Source organism: Squalius cephalus (assembly GCF_949319135.1).
Source record: "Squalius cephalus genome assembly, chromosome: 3".
Lineage (NCBI taxonomy): Eukaryota > Metazoa > Chordata > Actinopteri > Cypriniformes > Leuciscidae > Squalius > Squalius cephalus.
The window spans coordinates 35637105-35661232 of record NC_137124.1 but is presented as its reverse complement, the minus strand read 5'-3'; the positions used below and the strand labels follow the sequence as shown (position 1 = coordinate 35661232).

Here is a 24128-nt window from a genome sequence, read left to right as displayed (position 1 = left end):
TTGAAACCCCTAAGAAGAGGAGACCATAAAGAGTTGAGAATGAGACTAAACTGCATGTGTGAAGTGCCGTTGCTCCATGAAAAGACCAAGACTTAAATGGGTGTTCTTTTTTTGTTTTGTTTTTTACAATCGCGATTCGCTAGGACCTATTACTGAGGTCACTTTTTCAAAACTCTTCACACAGTGAGCACAACAGCAGTCTAAATTGTGGATTATTTATCATTGCTTTGGCACCAAATGCTCTCAAATTAAAAAATTTATTTTCTATGTATAAAGGCCAATTTGAACATGCTTACATTCTCTTTTCAAAACTTAAGTTTAAAACCTTACATAATACACAACAATCTGCTACCTTTCTACAATAATACTATATTGAAATATATTTCAAAAAAACTATCAAAAATCAAAAAGATTAGATGTAGCTAAAAACCTACACAGGTGTTTTCAATGTCATTACCATCTATACAAAAGGGGAAAACTAGGGAATACTTTTGTACTGTAATGTAAACATGGACCACATATTTAACATATACAGTGAATTCTAAACAGTTGAGAGTGTCATTCTTGTATATAAAGAAAACATTGTATAATGCTGCCTGTTGTTAGTGTTTTTTAGGTCATTGTTTTATAAGTGACAAAATATGTTTGTTGGGTGAAAACCTTTGTGTTATGGAAGAATGAGTTGATTTGAGACACGTATGAAGTGTTTTGGTAGTTTTAGTGCATTCTGAATTTGAAATTTACTGCTATGCCAAGCTGAAAGTTGGTGAAGAGAGCTGTGTGAAGAGTTTTGAAAAAGTGACCTTTTGAGAAATGGGTCGTAGTGATCGAAAAAAACAACAACTTTAATACATACACCTATCTACAAAAGTTATACAATGAAATAAGGATGATTGTGCCAAATTAGGGTGTTTGGTGTTTTAAGCCCCCAACGGCGCCTTCCAGGCAGCGAGGGGATGAGTAGGTTTAAGGTTGAGGGTAGGGTTAGCTGCCTCTAAGGAGCCATTGGGGGCTTAAAACACCATCGAGCCCAAATTAGACAGTGTTGGCACAAACATAATAGCAAAATTGAAACTGAAAGTTAAAAAAGTTATTATATTATGAAAGTTGAAAGTATGAAAGTTATTGTGTCAAATATATTAGTCTTGGCTGTAGCTGAAATCAAATGAAAATCTAGAATAGACAATGGAAAAAATTGGAAATTTAATATTGAAAAAAAAAATCTTGGTGTCCTTGGATCATAGCCAATCACTGCTTATTACTGAGCGTTTATTGTGCTAAAACACAATGTTCCTACAATAACAAAAAATATTATTTGACAGGGAACATGAAACTAACAGGCTGCTATGTCTATTTGTAAATCATATTCATGCATTCATATCTGAGACAACTAAACCATGTGCAGAGACATACCTGAGCGCATGACAAGACCCAGACAAAAACATCAGAGGCCCATAAATATTGTTGCAAGACCGCTCTTGAGTACTAGAACAATCAAGTAAACAGTTTTGCGAAACTGCTTCACTTCACTTTGAAGAGATTTTCGTAGCCATCCAGAGCAAACAATAGCTTATTCCTTAAATAGTCTTTCTCAGTCCATGCTCTTATTTTCTTTCAGAATACTTGTCCGATTTCCACTTCATGTACTTCTTGAGCCCTGACCATATTTGTCTCCTGATCCTTGAAACCTGGCTCGTGGTCCCTTATGAGAACTTTGACATAAATACTTGTATTTAAAAACATGCTGATGGTTTCCAGATGCCCCTTTTAAATAATTTCAAAGTGTTTGTATAACAGTTCAGGACCGTTCCTGGTGTTCCCATCAAAGCAACACAATCAGATTATTCTTGTGACGATGAGAAGTATATGCATATATGTGTGATAAACTTCTATTGTTTATCCAGTTTCATTAACATCTGGTGAAAGCATTTAAATCAGTTGGTTTTTTGGGTGCGCCGGTACGCATGTGAATGCGCATAATTGTGAGCGCATAATAATGTGTGTGAAGATAAACAGCTCTACGATTCGAGTGGCTAAGCATCCTGTCCATACAATGGAAAGTTACAGAGAACCTCTTTGCTCTTGAGCAACACACCAAACCCCAGATCTGTGCATTTAGAGAACTGAAAGAAAAGTGAGAAAATAAAACAGAAACAGTCAGCCATTCTGAATTATCCATTTAAGATATCCTGTGTCAAATAACAAAAAGGGAAACACAATATCCGCCCTCACACACAGAGCATCCCTTTTGGGTAACCTCTTAGATCCGAAACAATTAGAAAACCAAAATGTTTCGAACTTCAACCCTCCATTGCACCGAAATGAAGTATGCATTATTCTCTACAGAGAGTTTCCTGAAAGCAAGAAACTAAAGTCATCATTCTGTGTGTAATGTTGTCTGGTGGTCTAATAAATGGTTATATTCATGTACCTGATGGGATAAAGTCAACAAAAGAAAACTGAATCCCAAGGAATTTGAGGTCTGTTTTATGTTTTAAGGCTATTGAAACTGACATGAAAAAATGCTAAACACAACTCCACTGCAGAGGAGGTAAAGTCTCATAAACAGACACAATGCTATTGTAGTAGTGAGAGAGAGAGAGGGACTGCTGTATTTTTGCTAAGGTCCGTCTCCACAAGAATATCAAATCATCTTTGTGAAATAAATATGTAAAAATATAAGGCAAAGCCAAATAGACACTCTGTTAATCAGTGTCAGTGACAAATAATGTAGCGTGACCTCACTTAAACACCTATAAATGTAATTTTGAAATTAAGTTTGTATTTGTTACATTAATTTGAAAAAAAATAATTTCATTCAATTTAACAACATTGAAAAACGCACCCATCAAGTAAAAAAAAAAACTAGTAAAACACTTTCCTTGCACCTTAAATATACAAATGTACTCAAAAAATATAATTATAATTAGTTCAGAACAACTGAAAACATGTTAATCACAGAAAAATATTATTCAAGTGAATTTTTGAATAACTTAATATACCTAGAAAAATAAAAACTGAGCGTCACGTCACCATTAGGTAGATACACACTATAGCCTACAGCAGACTGTTCATCTTTATTTAAAACAGCAGCTGGTAGTTAAGCACGTGAAATCCAGATTTAACAGGACACGCGTAACAAACACAAAAACACTGCACCATCTCAAACAAACACATGTGGCAAATAGTGGCATAAACACTGCGTAATGCTATTCCCCAAACACATACTGTTTATCATTGCATTTACATATTCACTGAATTTATTCTACACGTTCAGTATAGTCTTTAAAATACTGCAGCCAATTAGACAAAAACTTTGCTCATTAAATATGTAAATTGACACACACACACACACACACACCAATCACTCTACCTGCAGTCTAGGAGACAGGCGGCGTGTCTGACAGAAACACACACTCTGTGATTATGAGCAATTTCCTCAGACTCTTCAGACAGGTACAGCCGGTCCGACCCGAGCACGAGACAGACAGACAGAAGCAGAGAAGGATAAAGAGCGAGAGGGAGGTCTGTCCTCTCCATCTGCCATGTACTCTTGGAAATCAGAGTGCAGCCAAGAGCAAACTTCACGTAAACACTCGCACAGTGACGTGGAGCAGAGGGGGAGGAGCCTGAAACTGATACAGCAGAGCTTTGAACTCAGACTGTCACTCAACATCAGCATCATAAACACTGGAGTCTAGAGACACAATGTCCTCCCTTCCCACCTCCCACTGCAGGGATTCGACTCCTTTTTCCTTCTACGTGTGTTTATGAGTTGACTCCTGTTGAAATCCTGTTCTCTACACAGCAATGGAAATATTAAAACAGCATGATAATGATGAAAGAGAGAGACAGAGACAGCGGGAAGGGAAGGGAAGAAAAATGAGAAATGAGGGCTTCAGGCAGAAGGTGGAGTGATGAATTCAAACACACTATACATTCACAAACTGGCTGCCTCGTGATGAGCGCAGACAAATAAAGCTTGACCTTTCAACTCTGTGCTGACCTCACAAATCTAAGTTTTATCTGTTACACAAATTCCACTTTTACGATAACCTTTCAGCCAAAGGCAAAGATACCATAAGAGTCTTTGTGCTCAGTGTGTTCTAAACTGGGAAAAGTGTGGGGAAAATTTCAAAAGGCTGACACTACTTTGAAATATATATATATATGTGCTGCTTAATATTTTGTGGAAACCATAACCTTTCAGGATTCACTGATGAATTTATTTGAATCTTTTGTCACTTTTGACCAATTTAATGCATTCTTCCTGAATAAAATTCTCCATAAATTCTTTCTTTTTTTAAATCATGCTGGATAACATCATCAGTTTTTGCACAAACTCATGTCAGCTCATGCGTCAACATGCACCAATTTGTTTTAAGGGGCAACAGTGGCAGTTCTGACTCACTTGGTGCAGGCGAGGTATGACTTCACCCTAACACTATGTTAAACTTAGTAGTACATAAAAAATGCTGGGTTGTTTTAACCCAACTTTGGGTCAAATATGGACAAACCCAGCCATTGGGTTACATTTTTACATTACATTTTTAACCCAACATTTGGGTTTGTCCATATTTGACCCAAAGTTGGGTTAAAACAAACCAGCATTTTTAGAGTATAGTGTAGTTTTTATGTAGCTTGCAACAGGACCTGGGTTCCCAAATCCTGAACTAATGTATAATTCTTTCCAATAAACCAAGCAGTTTGGATGGATGGTGCTTCTTCTGATTTCAGGTACATGCTAATTTCGAAGTAATAGTCAAATTCAGCGTAGCATAATTCGTAATAGAGAAAAGAATGCAAAATAAAAGCATGTTCGCTAGTGGTGCCCGTGTTGTGCGTAAGTGAGTGTGTATTTGTATGTTTGTTTGGTCAGTGCCTGATGGCTCAGCAAATGATCCTATTAGAGCACTTCTCTGCGGCTAGCTGACAGACTGACAGATTGAGCACATTAGTGAGGAGATCCTGGATAGTGGAACAGTTAGTAGCATCTGGACTAGTCTTCAGTCACGCCTGAACACACAACACACGGGAAGTAATAGACAACTGGACAAGAACCAAATATTGTAGACAAACGTGGACCTAGATAGAGCAAGTAACCCTGGTCTGGCTGGTTAGCGTGAAGCAGTGAGCCCCTGCTGGTAGATATCGTAACTACACCATCTCTTCAGATTGCCATTCATCTGTGCATTCTGATGGAATAACATTTTTACTAGCAACATATAAATCACAAATAGTTCATAAGTAGATGTTGACTGATTTTTGGATGATATTTGTCCCCATCTGGTGCTTCTGACAGGGGTCCTGTGCCAGCTCAGCAAATGCCTATAGCCAACGGATAACTTTTCTCCAGGTATTCTAAACCTCTTTGGCCTAAAATAACTACAGTGCCACCAATAGCAGACATCTTTTTTGCGGCTGATAAATGTGCGGCTCTGAATAATGCGTTTGGAATGTGGTGTGAGGCTGTGTGCGGTATGTCTTGGATTTGCCATTAATTTGCCATCTGCAGGGCTTGGATGAGATTGAGCTCTCCGGGGATTCTTCCATCTCCACCAGGGATGAAAACACAGTCCAGATGTCTTCATCACTTATACCATCCGTCCACAGTCATACTGTTTTCACAACGTCAGGACTGCCAAAAGAGCCTTCATCACTTAAGAAGGGTGCTGAACAAAAAAAAAAAAAACTTTTTTGGCTGATTTTAGGGAGGACCGTGTAACTTTCATAAATTATTCGTCCTCAATGATGTGCTTCAGTAAAAAAAACAGTAACATTTCATTTTGATTTGTGTTTATGTATGAGATCTAATAAATCATTGGCAGAAACGCACCGTGAAAAACTTTGGACTCTCATTCTTCCCTGAAAAAAAAGTGATGACTGTCCCAGCAGTTTTCCATACACATGAGAATGTTCATATCCGGCCATTAAAAGAGAAGTGGCCCTCAGTTTCATGTGTTTGACCTCTGAACCTGGCATCAAGGATGCGCTCTTCCTGTTTTGGCCGTAACATAGTGCTACTAGGTGAATATACAGGGTTGTATGACCCTGATACAGGATGGACAGGAACAGGGACAGACCTGTCCCAATAGAGCAGACAAATCCAGTGTGTGCAGGTTTGCTGCGATTGCTCAGATGATGCAGGAAGAGTGACACATATCTGAACTAAAGGTATACTTCTGATAAATCTGATTTATATACATTTTTTTACACTTATCATCAGGTAAGTCAATACATCATGAAGTTATTGGTTATAATGTTTGTGTTATGGCTTTAGTGGAAGCCGACTCTGATTTAACGCTATAGACTACACTGCCCACTACAGGTCAAAGTTGGCAAGTCCTACAACGCATGAACCATCAAAAATAAATTTCAACCACATCATATAAAATTTCACTGGCATTAAAATAAACAATATAAAGATATTTTTAAAATAACAGACTATAACATCTCAGCACAATTAAAATGCCTTGACTCTTTTTTTTTTTAAATCGTGAGTCATTTATGAATTATGACATTCACCTGTTCTTCCTGTTACCCACATACTTTTCTCAGAACGGATCATGTCCTCTGCAGAGTTGAAGCTCTGTCTTGACATGCTGAGGGGGGAAAGGTAGCGACTAGCGCTCACTTTGCAGTGCAGTCATAAGCAGGGGCAATGATCCATGTTTATAGCGCTCTTATTGCTGCTGGTACGATTTTCTCTTGCAATGAGAAGCTGTGTCTGTATCAACAAACACTGGAGACAGAAAGAGAGAAAAAGGAGAATGCCCTGGCTGAGCATTACTTCAGATATTCACTGTTCTCTCTTTTTCTTATTTTCTCTCTTTCTGTCTCCAGTATTTGCTGAATTACAATTTTATGCTTTATGCAATATTCAGCGCAATTCAACAATATTATGGGTTGACCTCTCTATTACCTCTTTATTGACCTCTTTATTACTGCCTGATTCACCTAAAAAATATACAACAGCAGAACAATCACACACTCACACAAATCACACACTACACATCCATAATAAATATCCATACTAACATCTATGGCAAGTCATAAGTGCATTTTGTGAAAGAAACTAATACTTTTATTTAGCAAGGACGTATTAAATTGATTAAGTGACAATAAAGAAATTTACAATGTTACAAAAGCTTTCAAATAAATGCTGTTTTTTTTTATTATTTTATATTCATCAAACAATCCTGAAAAAAAAATCATGCTTTCCACAAAAATATTACACTCTAAAAAATGCTGGGTTGTTTTAACCCAATTTTGGGTCAAATATGGACTAACCCAAACGTTGGGTTAAAAATGCAATTTAAAAATGTAACCCAACAGCTGGGTTTGTCCATTTTTAAATTGCATTTTTAACCCAACGTTGGGTTAGTCCATATTTGCCCCAAAATTGGGTTAAAACAACCCAGCATTTTTTAAAGTGTACAAATATAACAGTTTTCAACATTGATAATAATAAGAATTGTTTCTTGAGCAGCAAATCAGCATTTTAGAATGATTTCTGAAGGATCATGTGACACTGAACACTGGAGTAATGATGCTGAAAATTCAGCTTTGCCATCACAGGAATAAATTACATTTTAAAGTAGTACACAGTTATTTTTTAAATTGTAATAATATTTCATATTATTACTTTTTTTTACAGTTTTTTTTTTATAAAATAAGGCTGACATCCTGGGTGAGCATGAGACATCTAAAAAAATATATAAAAAAATTATCGACCCTTGAATCTTTCAAAACACAAAGTGACACAACCAAATTTGAATTTGACAAATTTGAAGTGACACATAACCAAATTTTAATGGAACGGCAGAGCAAAATCCAGAAGAAGAAAAAAATCACTTCTAAGTGACTTTATCAGTGGCTTTATTCAGTAAATCAGAAGTTCAAGGTGTGTGTGGGCCAGTGTGGTCTCATTTCACCTTTCAGGATGACAGATTGCGTAACGCGTCAGAACTCGTCTTATTTCCTTTTCCTTTTATCCTCTCAATCCTCTCATCTTTTCTCTGCTTTATCATAACATGAATCTGTTCTTCAAAGTATCCCTAGAGGTCACGCTGAGGAAATGCCATTTAGAAAAACATTCAACAAAGATGCCATGCTTCTCTAAACAGGACATTCTCCACCCATCGGCACAGCTCTTTACTGTTCTGCTCATTATTCTGAAAGAGATCGCCCACCACCACAGACTGACATCCACGATAAATAATACCTCTGAGAACGCTGGTGCTGGTGTTTTCAACCCAAACACTTAACACCACTTTTTCCTAAACACCTGTTTGTCACTATGAACTGCGAAATGTACCTCGAGGTCATCACATGCAACAACAAAAATTTAATTTGAGGTAATTTGATTTTACATTTAGCCCAATCTGACCTTACTCAGTTTTAGATAAAAAAGCGTCTACTAAACAACAACCAAACATATCTGTGCATCATGCAACAGATTTATTCATGTCACGTAGATGACCAGTCCTTGCAAACAGGAAGAAATGGTATCGATAATCAATCTTGCCATGTAGGAATCACATTTGGGTCACAATCATGACAGACATCATAACAATATTGCTGAAGGCTGCAATCACTATATGGGCTGGAACGTCTCTTTCAGCTTGATATTGATCAGTCAATCAATCAGCTATGGCAATTTACACTAGTGTTCTCTATCAGATTCCAGTGATGTAAAACTGATATATGTTGGTTGAATGCACTCCATTTACGCATTCACTTCTTGACTTCTGGCCCTACATTCTAGATCGTTTTGACTTTCATTATTGCTTAGCTCTGCTGGTCAAGTAAATTCAATCCTAGCTATCCAATTTATTCTCATCGAGTTTTTTAATAAAACACATAAACTGATTCCCTTTTAGCGTGCAGAGGCTTGTGACATGAGATGGTGACACACTGTCTGAAGATGCTGTTTCTGAACTTCAAATAAAGAAGATTGAATTTGCTTTGAGGTTTAAAATGATGCAGTTATGAGTGCATAACGGTCTATAAAAACACTTGTAAAATGAAAAACCTCTTTGTCCTTTAGGTCAGAAACTTCAATTAGATCTGAGTATGATCCAAAGGACTGTAAACACTCAAAAGGATACAAGGTTTTAAACTCTTTCTGGCAACTTTTGACTTGTGTGTGATGCAACTCAAAGGTCTTAAGCCACTCTCTTCTAATTCCAAACAACAGAGAAGATTTAAGCTGATTCTCTAATGAAGGCAAGACTTTTGAATTCTCACATTCCACACAGTGGCCTTTCCTCAAATCCCTCAGATAATACAGTAGTATTATTTCCAATTAAAATCATAGTTAAGGCCATCGGTGTCCTCCAGTAAACCTCCCAACACTTAGTGGGCATACGTTTCAATGGGCTTGACTGTGAAATGTACCAGGAAGAGGGGAGGAAAGGGAAGTTCTTAGAACGTCAAACCTCCTTTGTTCTTTTATGTTCATCAATCATATGATAAAAACCTTTCAACTGGAAATGCTTCGAGTCATGTGATAGCTCACCGCAGAAGTTGGTGACAAGCTTTGAAGTACAGCCGTGTACTTTAAAGTAGTGATGTAATGGAAGCAGAGACAGATATTTTCCTCCATATCGTGAAGCACATTATCAAAAGAAAAATAAATGTAGGGCGGGACTTGGTTTTAACAATCAGTTGTTGATTGGATGTGAGCTTGCTGTCAATTGTACTAAATAACTGGAAAAATCTGGAATGCATCGCCAGAGGGAAGTCGATATTGAATTAAGAATTAAAAAAATAGTTTTTATAAATTAAAAAAGAAACATAGCCTATGCATGGATGAATCATTCATAATAGGTTCAATAACATTTCATGCTGACTTCAAAATAGCCATTTTCAAGCTGTGGGTTATTGAGTTGGGAATAGTGAGTCATACAAAGTGTGAGAATTGATGAGTCCATGCCAAGAAAGAAATATACAAATTTTGGTTGCACTTTATTTTCCAGTACGTGCACTTACGTGTACTTACAGTGTACAAGTACTGGGTAATATAAGGTAACTACATGGGTTAAGATTAGGTTTAGGGGTAGGTTCAGGGTTAGTACCTAGTTATTATCCAGTTATTGCAATTACTATAATAAGTACATAGTATAAAATATGAAAAGCATAACTTGTATTTGTATATTTTTGCCACGACGCGCTCACAGCAGTGTTTACTGAAATGCGGCTGCAAATTTTCACTGGCTACACGTAAAAACAAACTACAACATGAACTGTGCAGTCTGATTGAACAAATACTCTTATGAGCAGATACTTTTGATGAATCGTTTAAAAACTGAAAGCGAATTTCAATCCCAAGTGAGCATCCCTATACTTATTTCGAAGGACCAAGCCCTTGAAGTGGGAACTGTGGAGAGAGCAGGGCAATTGTGTCTTATAATGTGACTTTTTGAAACACATTTAGTCATTTACTTTATTTCTTACCATAAAATATCACACACAATCATTCTACTTAAATTTGGATCTGAAAATAAATGGTAAAATGAATCTTTTGACCATAGCTTTTGCTAATTTTGTGAAGGAGTTCAGATGCTTGATGAATTCCATGCTGGTCCAGGCTGGTTTATGCTGGTTAGTGCTGGTCTTGCTATGAACCAGCATGCTGTTCTCAAGCAAAACAGAGCTGGTAGAGCTGGTTCACCAGCATGGTCGTGCAAGGTTGAGTGTAAGTAGGCCAGCTGTCTGTGTGCAAGTTGTTTTTTGGGGACAAGCAATGTTTTTGCTTGCATATTTCTATATTTAACACATTAATGATGTAAAGGAAAAACCATATGGTTAAAACATATGATTTATTGAATTATATTATAACTTTGCGATTTCTTTTGCTCCCTCTGCTGAAAATTGTTTTAGTTATGATTACATTATTAATCAGTCACCGGTAAACTGATAAAACATTTCAAAGCATCAAATGAATTGTCTCCTGTTTCAAATGATCTGTACACAAATCAGTTAAAATCAATTAAAAAGAGCTTGTGTGCATCGCAAAACAAAAACCCAGCAAACCAGCAACCAGCATCAAATGATGGTCCCAGCGTGCAAAACATGCCTTGTGCTGGTGATCAGCAATGCTGGATTTTTCAGCAGGGGTGCCCTTCAAGGGAGCAAAATGGCTATTGGAATTTGGCTATACCCTCTCAGTTTAATCAGTGTGATGAACCCTTCACTGAACAAAATCACTGATTCCATCAGAGTGGCCACTGAATCATGAGTCACTTACTGAACGGCAAGTTCCATTTCAGGGCATCATTATATTACATTGCAATGCATCGGCACATGCTGTGCTACACTGTAAAACCTGATGAGTTAGTTCAACTCAAACCGTTTGAGGAACCCGATTGCCTTAAATCATTTAAGTTTATTAACTCAAACAATTTAAGCATAAAAAAATATTTGATTTGTGTACAAGTAACTCAATAACTTATTGTTGAGATAACTTGGGTAAATAAAGTTAATAGTACTAAGTCCATTCAATTAATATAACTCAAATCTATGAAGTACACTGTAAACCCGAATAAGTTGGCAGAACTCAAAACATTTAAGGAAATCAATTGCAATCAAAGTTTAAGTAAGCAGAACTAGCAGATTTTTATTTTGCACTTAAACAGTTCAAGTTAAGAACAATTAAAATGTATGAGTACATTAATTCATACAATTAACTTAAAACTTTCATGTAATCTCAATGTGAACACTTTTATTAGTATAAACTTAGTTAGCTTTTAAAAGCTAAAATGCTAACATATTAATTTGCTAACATATTAGCAATAGTATGTTATACCGAAGCACTTGCTGTATGAGCGCAACAATATAAAATGATTATTTGCTCTCAAATCAAGCTGCATGCACCACTTGTCACCATGATGGTAACTATCAAGCCAACATTAACAGAAATTCTTCTAAATTAGCATAACAACATTAATCACTACCAAATCTCACATTTAACATTAATCTTACACAAAAAAAACCATTATATTACACTTAATTTTAGCATTTACTCTCCCTTTCGAGTGCCATCGACAAAGCATGCTGGGAAATAGACATCCGTTTCAGTTAAACTTAAGTTTGTCTAAATTAAAATAAATAATTTCATAAAACTCAAAACAATGAAACAGTTCAGTTTACTTAAATGTGAACTTGAAAGGAAAAGAAAGTGCTAAATACTCATAAAAGTTAATTTGACTGAACTAATTAGTTTAATTTAAGTTTGTCCTACTCAAACCAATTAATTATTCTGAGCGTTAGGGTTTACAGTGTACCAAGGAAGAAAAGATATAGGCATATTCTTTCTTTGTCTGTATACCTTACACTTGTATCTTTGTTTGTTTATCCTTATTTTTAGCTTACCATAAGCCTTATGATAATGACATGAAATTGATAAGCAGGCATACCCAATCTAATAAATATGACAAGGATAAGATAAGAGAACAACTGCATTTTACCCCACAAATTTCATCAAATCATAAAGATAAAGTTTGTGGAAATTTAAGAGATATTTAAGAAAAACTACACCTCTCTAGATGGATCCTAGTTTGGGGAACCCTTGCATTAAGACACAAAGAGTTTAGAAATCATCTTTGATCAAGGGACCCCTCTTGTATCTGTGAAACTAAACCTCCTAATCTAACCCATGTAGAGTTTGGCTGGTTAAAGCAAGAGCTTGTGTGCCGTTTTGTATTTTTATTTCATTTTTGCTACTTTTATTGGTTCGAACTGTAAATCTAGACACAGAGAGACAGTCTAATCCTCTTCTGCCTGGCTCCAATCCTTCCAACACTCCAATGCAGATTTTTCCAATGTTCTAGCAAATATTCTACGTTTTTTTCCCCTCACACAGTCTGAGTTTTCCAGCATTACCATACCCCGATTTTAAGTATGTTTGGCCGTATGCAATAATTATATTGACACATCTATAAAGTATTATGTAAAGATGAGAAGCCACTCATTGATCAAGCACTGACATTAGACATGGATCTGTTTACCTTGACTAACACTGCAGGAATGTGCAGCACCAGAGAATGACTCTAATCATTATCCAGAAGCTCTTAAGTATGTGAAAGCTGGTGGCCCTGTTTTGTCTCCCATGAGAATAGACCCTTGCATGTTTTACCTTTGCTAGTGAAAGCATAATAAAAGCTCTTCACAATGCAACGCCATAATGTTATTTGTTTTTGGTAGAACAACTTAAGTATGTCATGAGAAATGCTGTTAGACACGGGGCATAAATTAGCGCAGATGTTTACAGTAATGCTGGTTTTGCACCTGTCCTATTTCTAAAGTACGCCGATGGCTATCAGTAGACAGCTGACAGGATGAAATAGAAGGGAACCCCTTCCCCCCACACTCACACTCACAGCATATGGTCTTCATTATATTGCACACTGTCCAAGATGTTGGCCAATCCATCAAATCTTTGTACTTTTCCACTGCGCACTGTTTTGAAGCAACTTCCTAATCTTTTGCCACCAAGAGCAACTAAATGATGGGATCAGCTGACGCAGATCCTGAGATTTCGGTAAGTGTGTACTCTATGTTGGCTCATTAGCTCATGTGATGTCCCAATGAGTTTAATTAAATTTACGCTGTTCAGATTGGCTTGACCCAACAAGTGACGAACCTATTAAATCAACCGTTAGAAACAAAGCCTTCATTCTGAATTGATCTTAAACTTCATTATAGGTCATTTAGCAGAAACTTGCAAGAATTGCCAGGACGGTCCTTGTGGAGCAATTTGGGGTTAAATGTCCAGCACAACAGTGCCAGGATTTTCAACTCTTCGGTCCACATGCAGGACATCCAGAGCTGAACCTGCCATCTTTGCATCGCCAGCCACAATTATCATTAGCAGCCAAACTATAATGCGTAAGGGCTACTTTATTTACAAACATATAATTACATACTGAAATTATTGCTTTTACTTAAAAAAAAAAAACATTTTTTAGTTCAAACTTGTAAGTACAACAAACTGTAGATATTAGTTTTATATCCTTTTTTAAATTGTTCCTGGAGATCAACCCATGGATCAAAGTGCAGAAATATACAGACAACCTGCTTAATAGCATGTTTACCAATACTGCTGACCCTAAATAGGCTTATATTAATATTGGTTTATGCGGATGCTGTAAATAATTCATATTTACAGTCATTTACAGCCAGAGATATTCATATTTCAGTGGAACAACCATTATGTACAGGTTGGTTGCTTACAACTAGGCACATGGCTTGTGTTATTGATAATGAGTCTTTGCAGGAAAATATAAATACTGTGCACTGACAGCATCAAAGTACCTTTGGTTTACACTTTTTATCATATAGTTTGACGCTGCGTTAGTACACATCTGCATACGACTGTAGGTAATTCCCCCACTCACCACATAGTAGAACTGCATGTCCTGGCGAACAGGGTCCTCAGGCTGCATGACTATAGATGAGGTTTTATCCGATCCCATGTAGAACAAAACCATAACACCTCCTGGATACACTCAGATCAGGTGAAAACGCAGTAAATAACAAAGCAGTTCCCACTTGTTTTCTTCAGTCAGACTCTTGATGGAGGGAGTCAGTCCACCTGTGGAGCAGCTCCTGTTTCTGGGCCGTTGGTAAGAGGTTCAGTGTCAGTGCTTCCTCTGCGTCTGTGTATCTGAGAAGTGATAGCAGCTCTTCCTGTGAAAGAGTGTCTGTGTGCACTCCGGCTGATAAAATGCGAGTCCCTGCACGCAGCTCAGCGCAGCCTCTGCTGTTCTCCTCGCCTGTCAACAACAGGAAATGTGCCACTGGCTGCTCAGAGTTTGACAAGCTCTCAGCCTTGTCTCTGATGCAGCACCAGGAAGCACTGGGAATGCATTAGCATGGGCTGTGCCGGTGGCTGGATCAGGTCTCACTTATCCTCCCATTACAACCTCCTTAACTGTGCATGCCATAAAAAGGTCTGAAGGTTCAAGTTGGTCCAGCTTTTATCTCAGTAGTAATTGCAGAGAGCTGAACTTTGCTCCATGACCTATTAGATTTGATTGAAATACTAGAATAAGTAATATGACTTACTTGATGATCACATTTTTTAATAGTTGATGGTGAGTGTCATCTTGTGTCAAACAAAGAAAGAAAAATCTTTTTACAAAATTTGCCTTAATGACATTGATCTCTTTAACATTTTATGGCCCCTGTAATAGTTTATATCACATTTACAAAAAATTATATTACTGCACTGTCAAATAAGTTGCAAAAGGCATGCTCAAAGTCCTCGGTGAAGACACTTCATGCATGCTCATAAATGGCCTACAAATAACTTTTTGTACTCTGTACAGACCAGCCATATGCAATACAATATAAAAAGCTACCTCATTGTAAAAATAACGCTTTCTTAAAGACATATCATTTGAATAAATAGCAGTTATTACGATATACGGCCATATTGGATGTACTCGGATGTAAACAACGGCATGGATTGCACTGTTTATTTATGTACTACTGAACACATTGTTACACTAATTTATGATGTCTAAACCATGGGAAAAAAACATGGAAGCTGCGAAATCATATAGAGAAGGACTTAGTAAGCAGGAAAGAGCGCGAAATTGACAAACTTAAGTTAATATGTGGTAAAGATCCGAACGAGCTAGCTTCTCTGGTCCTTACTGCAATTCTTCCTTCTATTTCTTATCCCGACATTGGCTACGTTCAGATTTTCAGTCCAAACAAAGCACATGAAATCAGTTTCAAGCTACATCCATAGCCTATGTGGTTTGAAATCCTATTCAAATCACATATCAGGAAATCCACTTCAGTCTGATCGGATTTTGCGTGGTTTATGTGACTTTCTCACGCCACGTAAAATGTAAACATCAGATATTGTTATAGGGAACATGCTGAAAGTTGCTGCCGAAACAAGGCTGTGTTGTTTCAAAGTGCCGGACGAGCAGAAAATTATAATTTTTTTAAATGTATTTTGAAACCGGCTTTACGTTAAAGTGAACTACTTTACGTCAACATTTTAGCCATAGTCAACACTTCGTGTACACATGTGGCTGATGCTGTGCCTCTCTCAACCACAAACGCCATCTTTCATCAGTTTTTTGCACTCTTCTATTTAACTTTCGGCAGCCTATAGAACTCAAAATGTTTTTTCCCGGTGCGACCGATTAGTACAGACCAAAACACGACCATTTTTCAGCAGCAATAATCAGCCAAATTTGCGAGTCCGTTCAGGGCTGCGTTTCCCAAAAGCATCGTAAGCCTAAGTTGATCGTAAAAACGATCGTACGACTGATCTTAATATTACGGTCTGTTTCCCAAAAGCATCGTAGCTTAAGTAGCACTTGAAAATCTTCGTAGATCTACGAGTGCTCTGGAGTAATCGTACATCCCCAAGTGCATCGTAAGAAGACAGATTTATGAGGACACCTGCAGGACAACCGGCAGATTACACCTTTAGCTTTATTCAAATGCAATGTGATTATAATATAAGGTTTTGATTGTACTTTATTGTACACTTTATTACTCTTTTTTGTTGTTGGTTAAATTAATGTATAAATTAAATAATTAAAAATTATAATTAATTATATTTGATTAAAAATAATCAAAAAATTGAAATAATTTAATTTAATAATTTTAATCAAAATGAAACGAATGAACAAAAAATAAATAAAACAAATCCTTTAAATCTGTTAAAAATTACATCTTTTTTTTTACGTTTTTTTTTTTTTTCAGCCATTTTGTCAGTGCCTCCGCCTGTAGGTGCTTTATATATACTTGTCTTGATTGCTAATCCACAACAGATGACAATTATTAGGTTAAACGTTCAGAATACGATTCCATATAAGGTTATGTTTCAGAACTTCACGAATGGACAGCGACTCTTAAGTAGCACGTAGAGCGCGTTCTCGCGCGTTCATGTTAAGTTAATTTTTGGGAAACGCTCGTGGAATTGCTGCGAGCGTTCGTAATCTTGCACGTAGAAAGCGCTCTTAAGAGCTAAGATACATCGTTATCGGGAAACCAGGCCCAGTTCAGTGGCATTGTTTACGTTCAGTACCTCCAAAATGGCGACTTCCAGGGCCGGTGTCACCGGGTTTCCCGATAACGATGTATCTTAGCTCTTAAGAGCGCTTTCTACGTGCAAGATTACGAACGCTCGCAGCAATTCCACGAGCGTTTCCCAAAAATGAACTTAACATGAACGCGCGAGAACGTGCTCTACGCAGGGACGCGGGAAGTGGGGGTGCTGGGGGTGCTGCAGCACCCCCTGTTTTCACAGAATTGTAAATGCAACGCATGTTAGTTCATTAAAATTTATAAATTTTTAGCATTTAGTCATTTACTTGTAATAAACACTTTAAGTGGGCTATTTAAAAATTGTTATATATGTTAAATTATGTTTTTAAAACATAAGCGCAGAGTGTAGGCTATTGTGTGTGTGTCGAAAGAATTTGTCCGCAGCTGCAAAAAAAAAAAAAAAGTCAAAAACCCCACTGTTAGTGTTTTGAAAGGAGCAGGCAAATATGTAAAATATAGCAGGATACACTTTAATTGTTTACTAATAAAACATTTTTTGTCAGTGTCGGCTATAAGATGAAGTTGTCGAATCGCGATCTTCGCAGCACCAGAGAGAAATGCACATTTCATACGAATTAGGCCTACATAAGCAGCGCAGTCTGTTTTCTTTCGTTTTGAATTGTTCTGCTTTAAAGTAGATATTTCAAGCTATCTATAGCCTATGTCTCAGGTCTGTGAGGCATAGGCTACCTTATAGCCCTACGCTGAGTTTCGGTTCATTTATGAGACGAGCTCCAGGTTCGCCAGCGCCTCCGTGTCCTGATTATCTATTTTCTAATAGCCTTCTTATTTATTAAACCCAGACAATTTTTTTGATGAAACATCGATTAAAATTAAGATACAATTAATACAAAACGAAATTAAATTTAAAGACAGGCTTTGTGCTTTCAGTTTGAGGTCTCTGTGAAAGTTTTAAAACATTCGTTTAGTGCCGCTTTAGAGCGCTCACGTCCGTAACGGAGAACTGTCTGTAACATGTTTTTTTTTTGTGTGTGTGTGAAATAAATTTCTAAAAAAATGCGACTTCGTCCAGTGCGACTTAAGCTATTGGCCTATATGTTTTTTCTTCCTCGTGACGCATTTTTTGACTTATTATGCATTATGCGACTCTGGAGCGACTTATAAAATAGGCTACGGTAAGTTATTTATTATTTTTGTGCAAATGAACAAAACATAAAGTCCCATTCTTTAAGGATTAATTTATGTCGCGTTCGTTGACCGGTCCATTGCGTTACGAATAAAAGCAGAATCAATAAAGTAAAAAATGTGATGTGCAGTCAGGTTTGAGTGAGCGCTATTTGAACAAGCGTTCTCACTGATACGCTTGTTGTGATTCGCGGAGATTTGACGAGTTTTATAGTCTTGATATTGTTTCTTATTCAAAAGTGGTGACGCCCCTACCACCCCCCCCCCCCCCCCCCCCCCAAAAAAAAATCAGCACCCCCAACCTAAAAACTCTTCCCGCGCCCCTGGCTCTACGTGCTACTTAAGAGTCGCTGTCCATTCGTGAAGTTCTGAAACATAACCTTATGGAATCGTATTCTGAACGTTTAACCTAATAATTGTCATCTGTTATGGATTAGCAATCAAGACAAGTCTATATAAAGCACCTACAGGTGGAGGCACTGACAAAATGGCTGAAAAAAAAAAACGTAAAAAAAAAAAAAAAGATGTCATTTTTAACAGATTTAAAGGATTTGTTTTATTTATTTTTTGTTCATTCATTAAATTTTGATTAAAATTATTAAATTAAATTATTTCAATTTTTTTGTTTTGTTTTCTGACCTTTTTAATTATTTAATTTATACATTAATTTAACCAACAACAAAAAAGAGTAATAAAGTGTACAATAAAGTACAATCAAAACCTTATATTATAATCACATACATTTGAATAAAGTTAAAGGTGTAATCTGCCGGTTGTCCTGCAGGTGTCCTCATAAATCTGTCTTCTTATGATGAACTTGAGGATGTACGATTACTCCAGAGCACTCGTAGATCTACGAAGATTTTCAAGTGCTACTTAAGCTACGATGCTTTTGGGAAACAGACCGTAATATTAAGATCAGTCGTACGATCGTTTTTACGATCAACTTAGGCTTACGATGCTTTTGGGAAACGCAGCCCAGATTGATGACGTGTAGTGAAAACCCTCTAGCAAGCTAGCATTGAAAGCACAAGATCCCACCCTCCCTTCAGAGCGTCTCCAAAGCCACGTCTCCTCCAAAACGCGTCACGCACAGGAAGAGCAGACTCAGCAAAACGTTATATTACTTCTTGTCTCAAGCACATAATATTAGAATAATAATGAACTTAAATACCTTACAGAGCTCTTACTTGTACCATCTGACTGCTGCAGATTTATTTCAGCGTTGATAGTGTTGCCAAAGAAACGCATAAATCCGATTCCGAGGACGTGAACAGCTCCGAGGGGAACGTCAAGGGTTCCTGTCTCTAAATTACGGTTACGACATGGCATGAATGTAGCATAAGCTTGTTGTTATGGTTCAAGAGGAACTGTAAAAGGTTGAGCTGCTGTTTGTTTACAGCGCTCTGTGAGTGTCTACAACTCTCTGCATAGCCTAATGGACCGCGCTGATGACGTGTGATGTCAGGTATGAAAATACATATGTTGACAGGTAGTCGGACCGAATGCAATGATTGGACAAAACATTTTTGGTACCGAGACTTCCACAGACAACATATGTATTTTTTTTTTTTTTTTAGAACAGTTTCAACCAGAATAACAAAAAGTGAAATAAATGTCCTACCCTACCTGTAAGCAGCACAACTGTTGTCAACATTGATACTAATAATATTATATTATTATATAATATAATATATTATAATATAATATACTAATATATAAATAAAAATGTCTTGAGTATCAAATCAGCATATTAGAATGATTTCTGAAGGGAGACTGAAGACTGGAGTAATGATGCTGAAAATGAAAATCACAGGAATAAATTAATTATATACATAATGATTCCATTATATAATATTTCACAATATTACTGTTTTAACTGTATTTGTGATCCAATAAATGAAACCATCTAGCATAAATCTTACTGACCCCTAAAATTTGAACGACTGTGTTAGCCTACTCAACATAAAAAAAAAAATAAAAAAAAATGATGTTACAGTTAGATCAAAATACCTCAATGACCTTTGTTGTTGCCACACGATAGGTTAATGGATCAGAATCATTTTCCAGTGCACAGAGAAAAACAGGTGTTTATGAAAGTACCGCGGTGGTAGTGGCTGTTATTGAGGTGAGCGCTAAGAAGTTTGATAAAGCAGAAGAAACGGAGAGTAAAAATAAACCCACAAGGGGGCAATATTGCTCAGGTTTCACATAATGGACGTCATTACATAAGTTTGTTGTAGAATTACTAATAGAATGTTTTGTGTGCTTCTCAGTTTGGAAGGGAACTCTGATCCAAGACCTCAAATCGTATGGAAAATTACTGAAAATAAACTGAAAATCAGTTATGGATTTAAAAACAAAAAACAAAACAAAAAAACGAATGTGTGTAAGTCGTATATGTGTGTAAATAAATAGAAAAAGAACTCCACAACTGCTAAGGACTGTTATGCAAGAAAAATAATTTATTTTAATGATATACCTTTTACCACATAGGCAAGACATACTGCAGCTGATTAGAGATCCCACAGCAACCTTCATTTCTGCTGGAGGGTGAGGTCTATAATATGCAAATTTTAAAATGTCTTTCCAAGGAAAAAAATAACAAAAATATAATTTTCATTGAGGAACCTTCCCATCCTGTCTTTTTTTTTCTCTCTTCCCAAAGAACAAGGGCAATCTGAAATTTTTAAAGCTTTTCCCATTCAATCTGGCAATGTGTGATGCGGGGAGTTGTCAACTTGCGATGACAAGAATTGATTAAAAGTAGTTGGTTTCACTTGACATGGTTGTTAAAAAACTTGTTCAGGACTCCCTTTTTTTCTCCCTTAGTTGGCACATTTCACTCTGTATGCCAAAATGTGATTCAGAATGAACCCCTATCGGTTATGCGAGGAAAAAGGAGATGAGCAGAAAATGGCTTGAGTGAAGTCAGTGAAACTCTAGAGAGAAATTTGTCACTTTTTCATGTCAGTTTGTCAAACGCTACTAATGTGATTATAATAAAAGTATGTCTCTCCAATGGATACTTGTCTCCCCTCCGTGGGATTTACATTACTGATGCACAGGGCTTCTAACAGTCCACTAAGGTACATTTCTCTATTTTGTTTTGCCTCTTCTTCTTCCACTGTTCCTCTGCATGTACCTGTGAGAGTACTGTTGACATTGATAGGGTTAAGCACAGAGTACACAAGAGTAGTGATAAATATCATAGTAGTAAATCCTAAAAAGAGTAAAAGAAACTCTGCATACCTCTACGGAAGTGCAATACCAAGGCATTTAAAAACACAGAGGCTTCACGCCAGAGTACAAGGCAAATAAACACTGGTTGTCTGACTTTTTTTTCATTCACTAAATATTTAAAACAAGAGTCACACACTATTTTAATGTGGTGGTATTCTGTCTCTTTTTTCACGTTATGCTTTTCATATTGTCGGAATACCTGAACGACTAGTCTGAGAAGATGAATATCAAGAGTTAGAACAGATTTTTGCCAAGCATTTCCTCTCCTGGACTGCTGAGGGCGCTCTGGCTCAATAGCACCAGGTTTCTGTCCATTGTCTGATTGGGAGCCAGAAGAACAGTCACATGAGGAAGGGGAGCTTCATTCGGAATGGTAAGAAGAAGCAGTCTCTGAAGTTTCAGTCTCTGCCGCTGCCTGTTGTAGATCCCCGGTCTGCAGTAGTCTCCCTTAAAGTAGGATGGTGGTCAGTTACCACAGATGACCTACTCAAGTTCTTGAGTAAATTACCACAAGTGATCAAAGTCTGCAAAGTTTTTGTGCATTCAAACATCGATCTACAATCCGGTCTTGCAGTTGCACGGAGGGCAACCATTAAAAAAGTATTTTCTACTATGTTCTTTTTGGTCAAAAATTGAATCTAAACATAAAGTGTTGAGCTCTGCCACACCCTTTCTTAACATTCACAGGCGTTTACTGCCAGTGCAGACAGAAGGGCAGGTTTGATTCAGCTTTGATGCATAGTCTGAAATGGACATAAAGTGAGAAGCTTTATACTTGGGTTTGAATGATTCTGTCTTGTAAGATGATCTGGAATTGTGGTATTTAGAGCTGTCTAATTTTCTGGGGGGAACAAAATGTGGGGGCAAGAATGAGAGCTGTATGAATCCTGTCATCTTTCACCGTCATAGGCCTTGGCAAATCTCGTCCCTGATACTTTGTGTGTTGATGAGTAAAATATCTGTGAAGAGATAATACACTTTGACCAGTAGCCATGATGGGTTTGAGTTGCAAAGAAACCCCTGAGAGATTTGACACAATGTACGGCCAGCACCAAACCAATGACTCTGTGGTAACGCTTACTTGCCCCTCTTCTGTAGCCCATCGTCCTCTCCTTTGTCTCCCACTTCCTGTGTTATTCCCTCATTCTGTACCGTCCACAAATGTTCTTTTCTAAGGTATGTTTTGTCTATGTCAATTTTGATTTGTTGTATGTTGGGCACAATCATAGCTATATGCTGTCTGTTTACACTTCTGGTAGTGTGGGAAGATCGTTAGATGTGTGTTCATGTGTATTGCATGATGATGGTTCAATTTGACCACTTCAATCCATTGTGTGCTGTGAGCTTATAAAATAATAGGCAGTTTCCCAAGAATTGTCACAGATATGGACAGTTTTGTGTCCCTTGCGTCTTTGATCAAGCAGTTACATTTTCGTATATATATATATATATATTTATATGTCGTATACATAGTTTTGTACAGATTAAATAAACTCAAGAAGACATTTATATGGCCTTTCATATCTTTTGAAAAAATAACACCGAAAAAGAAACAAGGGAAAATAACAAATATAGCTTTTTGTCATGTAAACTAGTTCCTGTACTGGTGAAAGTGCTTCATTTTTTAGGGGTACCAGACCTTGCTTACAACCTCTGTGGAATGTTTCCGACTCATGTCATACACTCCTCTCTCTGTGCGAGTTTGTGCAGTCTTTTAAAACACAATTATCCTACTAAGACACTTTCTAGTCCACCACTGAAATGGGCAGAGCAGGCTTTGGCCTCAAATATAGGCTGGGCTCCTAAAATAGTGAACAGTCTTGAAAATATTTCTTGATGCAGTTTCCATTCAAGAGTTTCATTCGTATTTCCAAAATAGCAGATTTCTACGCCAGAATTTTGTATCAGTGGTGGGTTCAGTTTCCTTTAATACTGACTATACTCCTCAACAATCTTACATCATCAGTGTGATCCCCTTGTCTGAAAGCAACAACTCAAACCCACTTACTTTCCTTCAGCATGAGGTCTTTGTAAATTAAACCGTTTAGATGGGCAGTGGAGCATTGGGAAAACCAGCCATATTGATAGCCAGCATGTGGTTCTCGACAAGTGGAATCACTGGTCCTGCTGAGCTGGTTTTGATGTGTTTGTCACGCTCCCATCTGGTTGTGACTGAGAGAACTCAGTGACTCGTCGTGCCAAGGGGTTTGTGCTCTTCAGCAACTCCATGGCAGAAACTCGGGTCCCGCTGCTGGCTTTGCTGCTCCTCTTCTGGAGAAGAGCCATAAAGTTTTCATTTCGTGAGCTTGACCTAGGAGTGGTCCCGAGGCCCAGAGTTCGGAGGTCTGTGCTACTGCTTTTCACGGGTGAGACCAGACACTGCCTACTTCCAAAAGAATCTGTTGGTTCCTTGCGACCTAGAACTTTCCTCTTTGACCTAGGAAAGCCAGAACAATACAAATGTTTTGTAAAAGTTTACACCAGGGTTCCTCAAATCTGGCACTGGAGCGCCACTGCCCCGCAGAGCTTATCTTCAACCCTAATCAAAGACTCATGAGCAAGCTCAATCAAACCAATCAAGGTCTTCTGAGTTACTAAAAATTATAGGTAGGCGAGTTTGATCAGGGCTTGAACAAATCTCTGCCAGGTAGTGGCCATCC

General features: G+C 37.4%; 2 protein-coding genes across 15 annotated transcripts in view; both read right to left on the bottom strand.

Annotated features, from left to right (window-relative positions):
- The window catches only part of arhgap36 (Rho GTPase activating protein 36), a 49937-nt gene extending 35088 nt beyond the window's left edge, over nt 1-14849 (bottom strand). For 2 of the 8 annotated variants that reach the window (XM_079867461.1, XM_079867459.1), the window contains exon 1: nt 3374-3562. Coding sequence is in view for 4 of the 8 variants with exons in the window: in XM_079867458.1 (XP_079723584.1) it covers nt 14400-14492 (93 nt within the window). In the remaining 4 variants the exon portion in view is untranslated. Of the gene's footprint in view, nt 1-3373; nt 3570-14399 lie in introns of those variants that run through there. The other 6 variants (XM_079867458.1, XM_079867456.1, XM_079867457.1 and 3 more) reach the window with 6 other exon arrangements.
- Nucleotides 14850-20670: 5821 nt separating this feature from the next.
- Nucleotides 20671-24128, bottom strand: part of nhsl2 (NHS-like 2) — a 70263-nt gene continuing 66805 nt past the window's right edge. For all 7 annotated transcript variants that reach the window (XM_079866622.1, XM_079866628.1, XM_079866623.1 and 4 more), the window contains one exon: nt 20671-23905. In XM_079866622.1, coding sequence (XP_079722748.1) covers nt 23584-23905 — 322 coding nt within the window. In that variant the 3' untranslated portion in view covers nt 20671-23583. The remainder of the gene's footprint in view (nt 23906-24128) is intronic.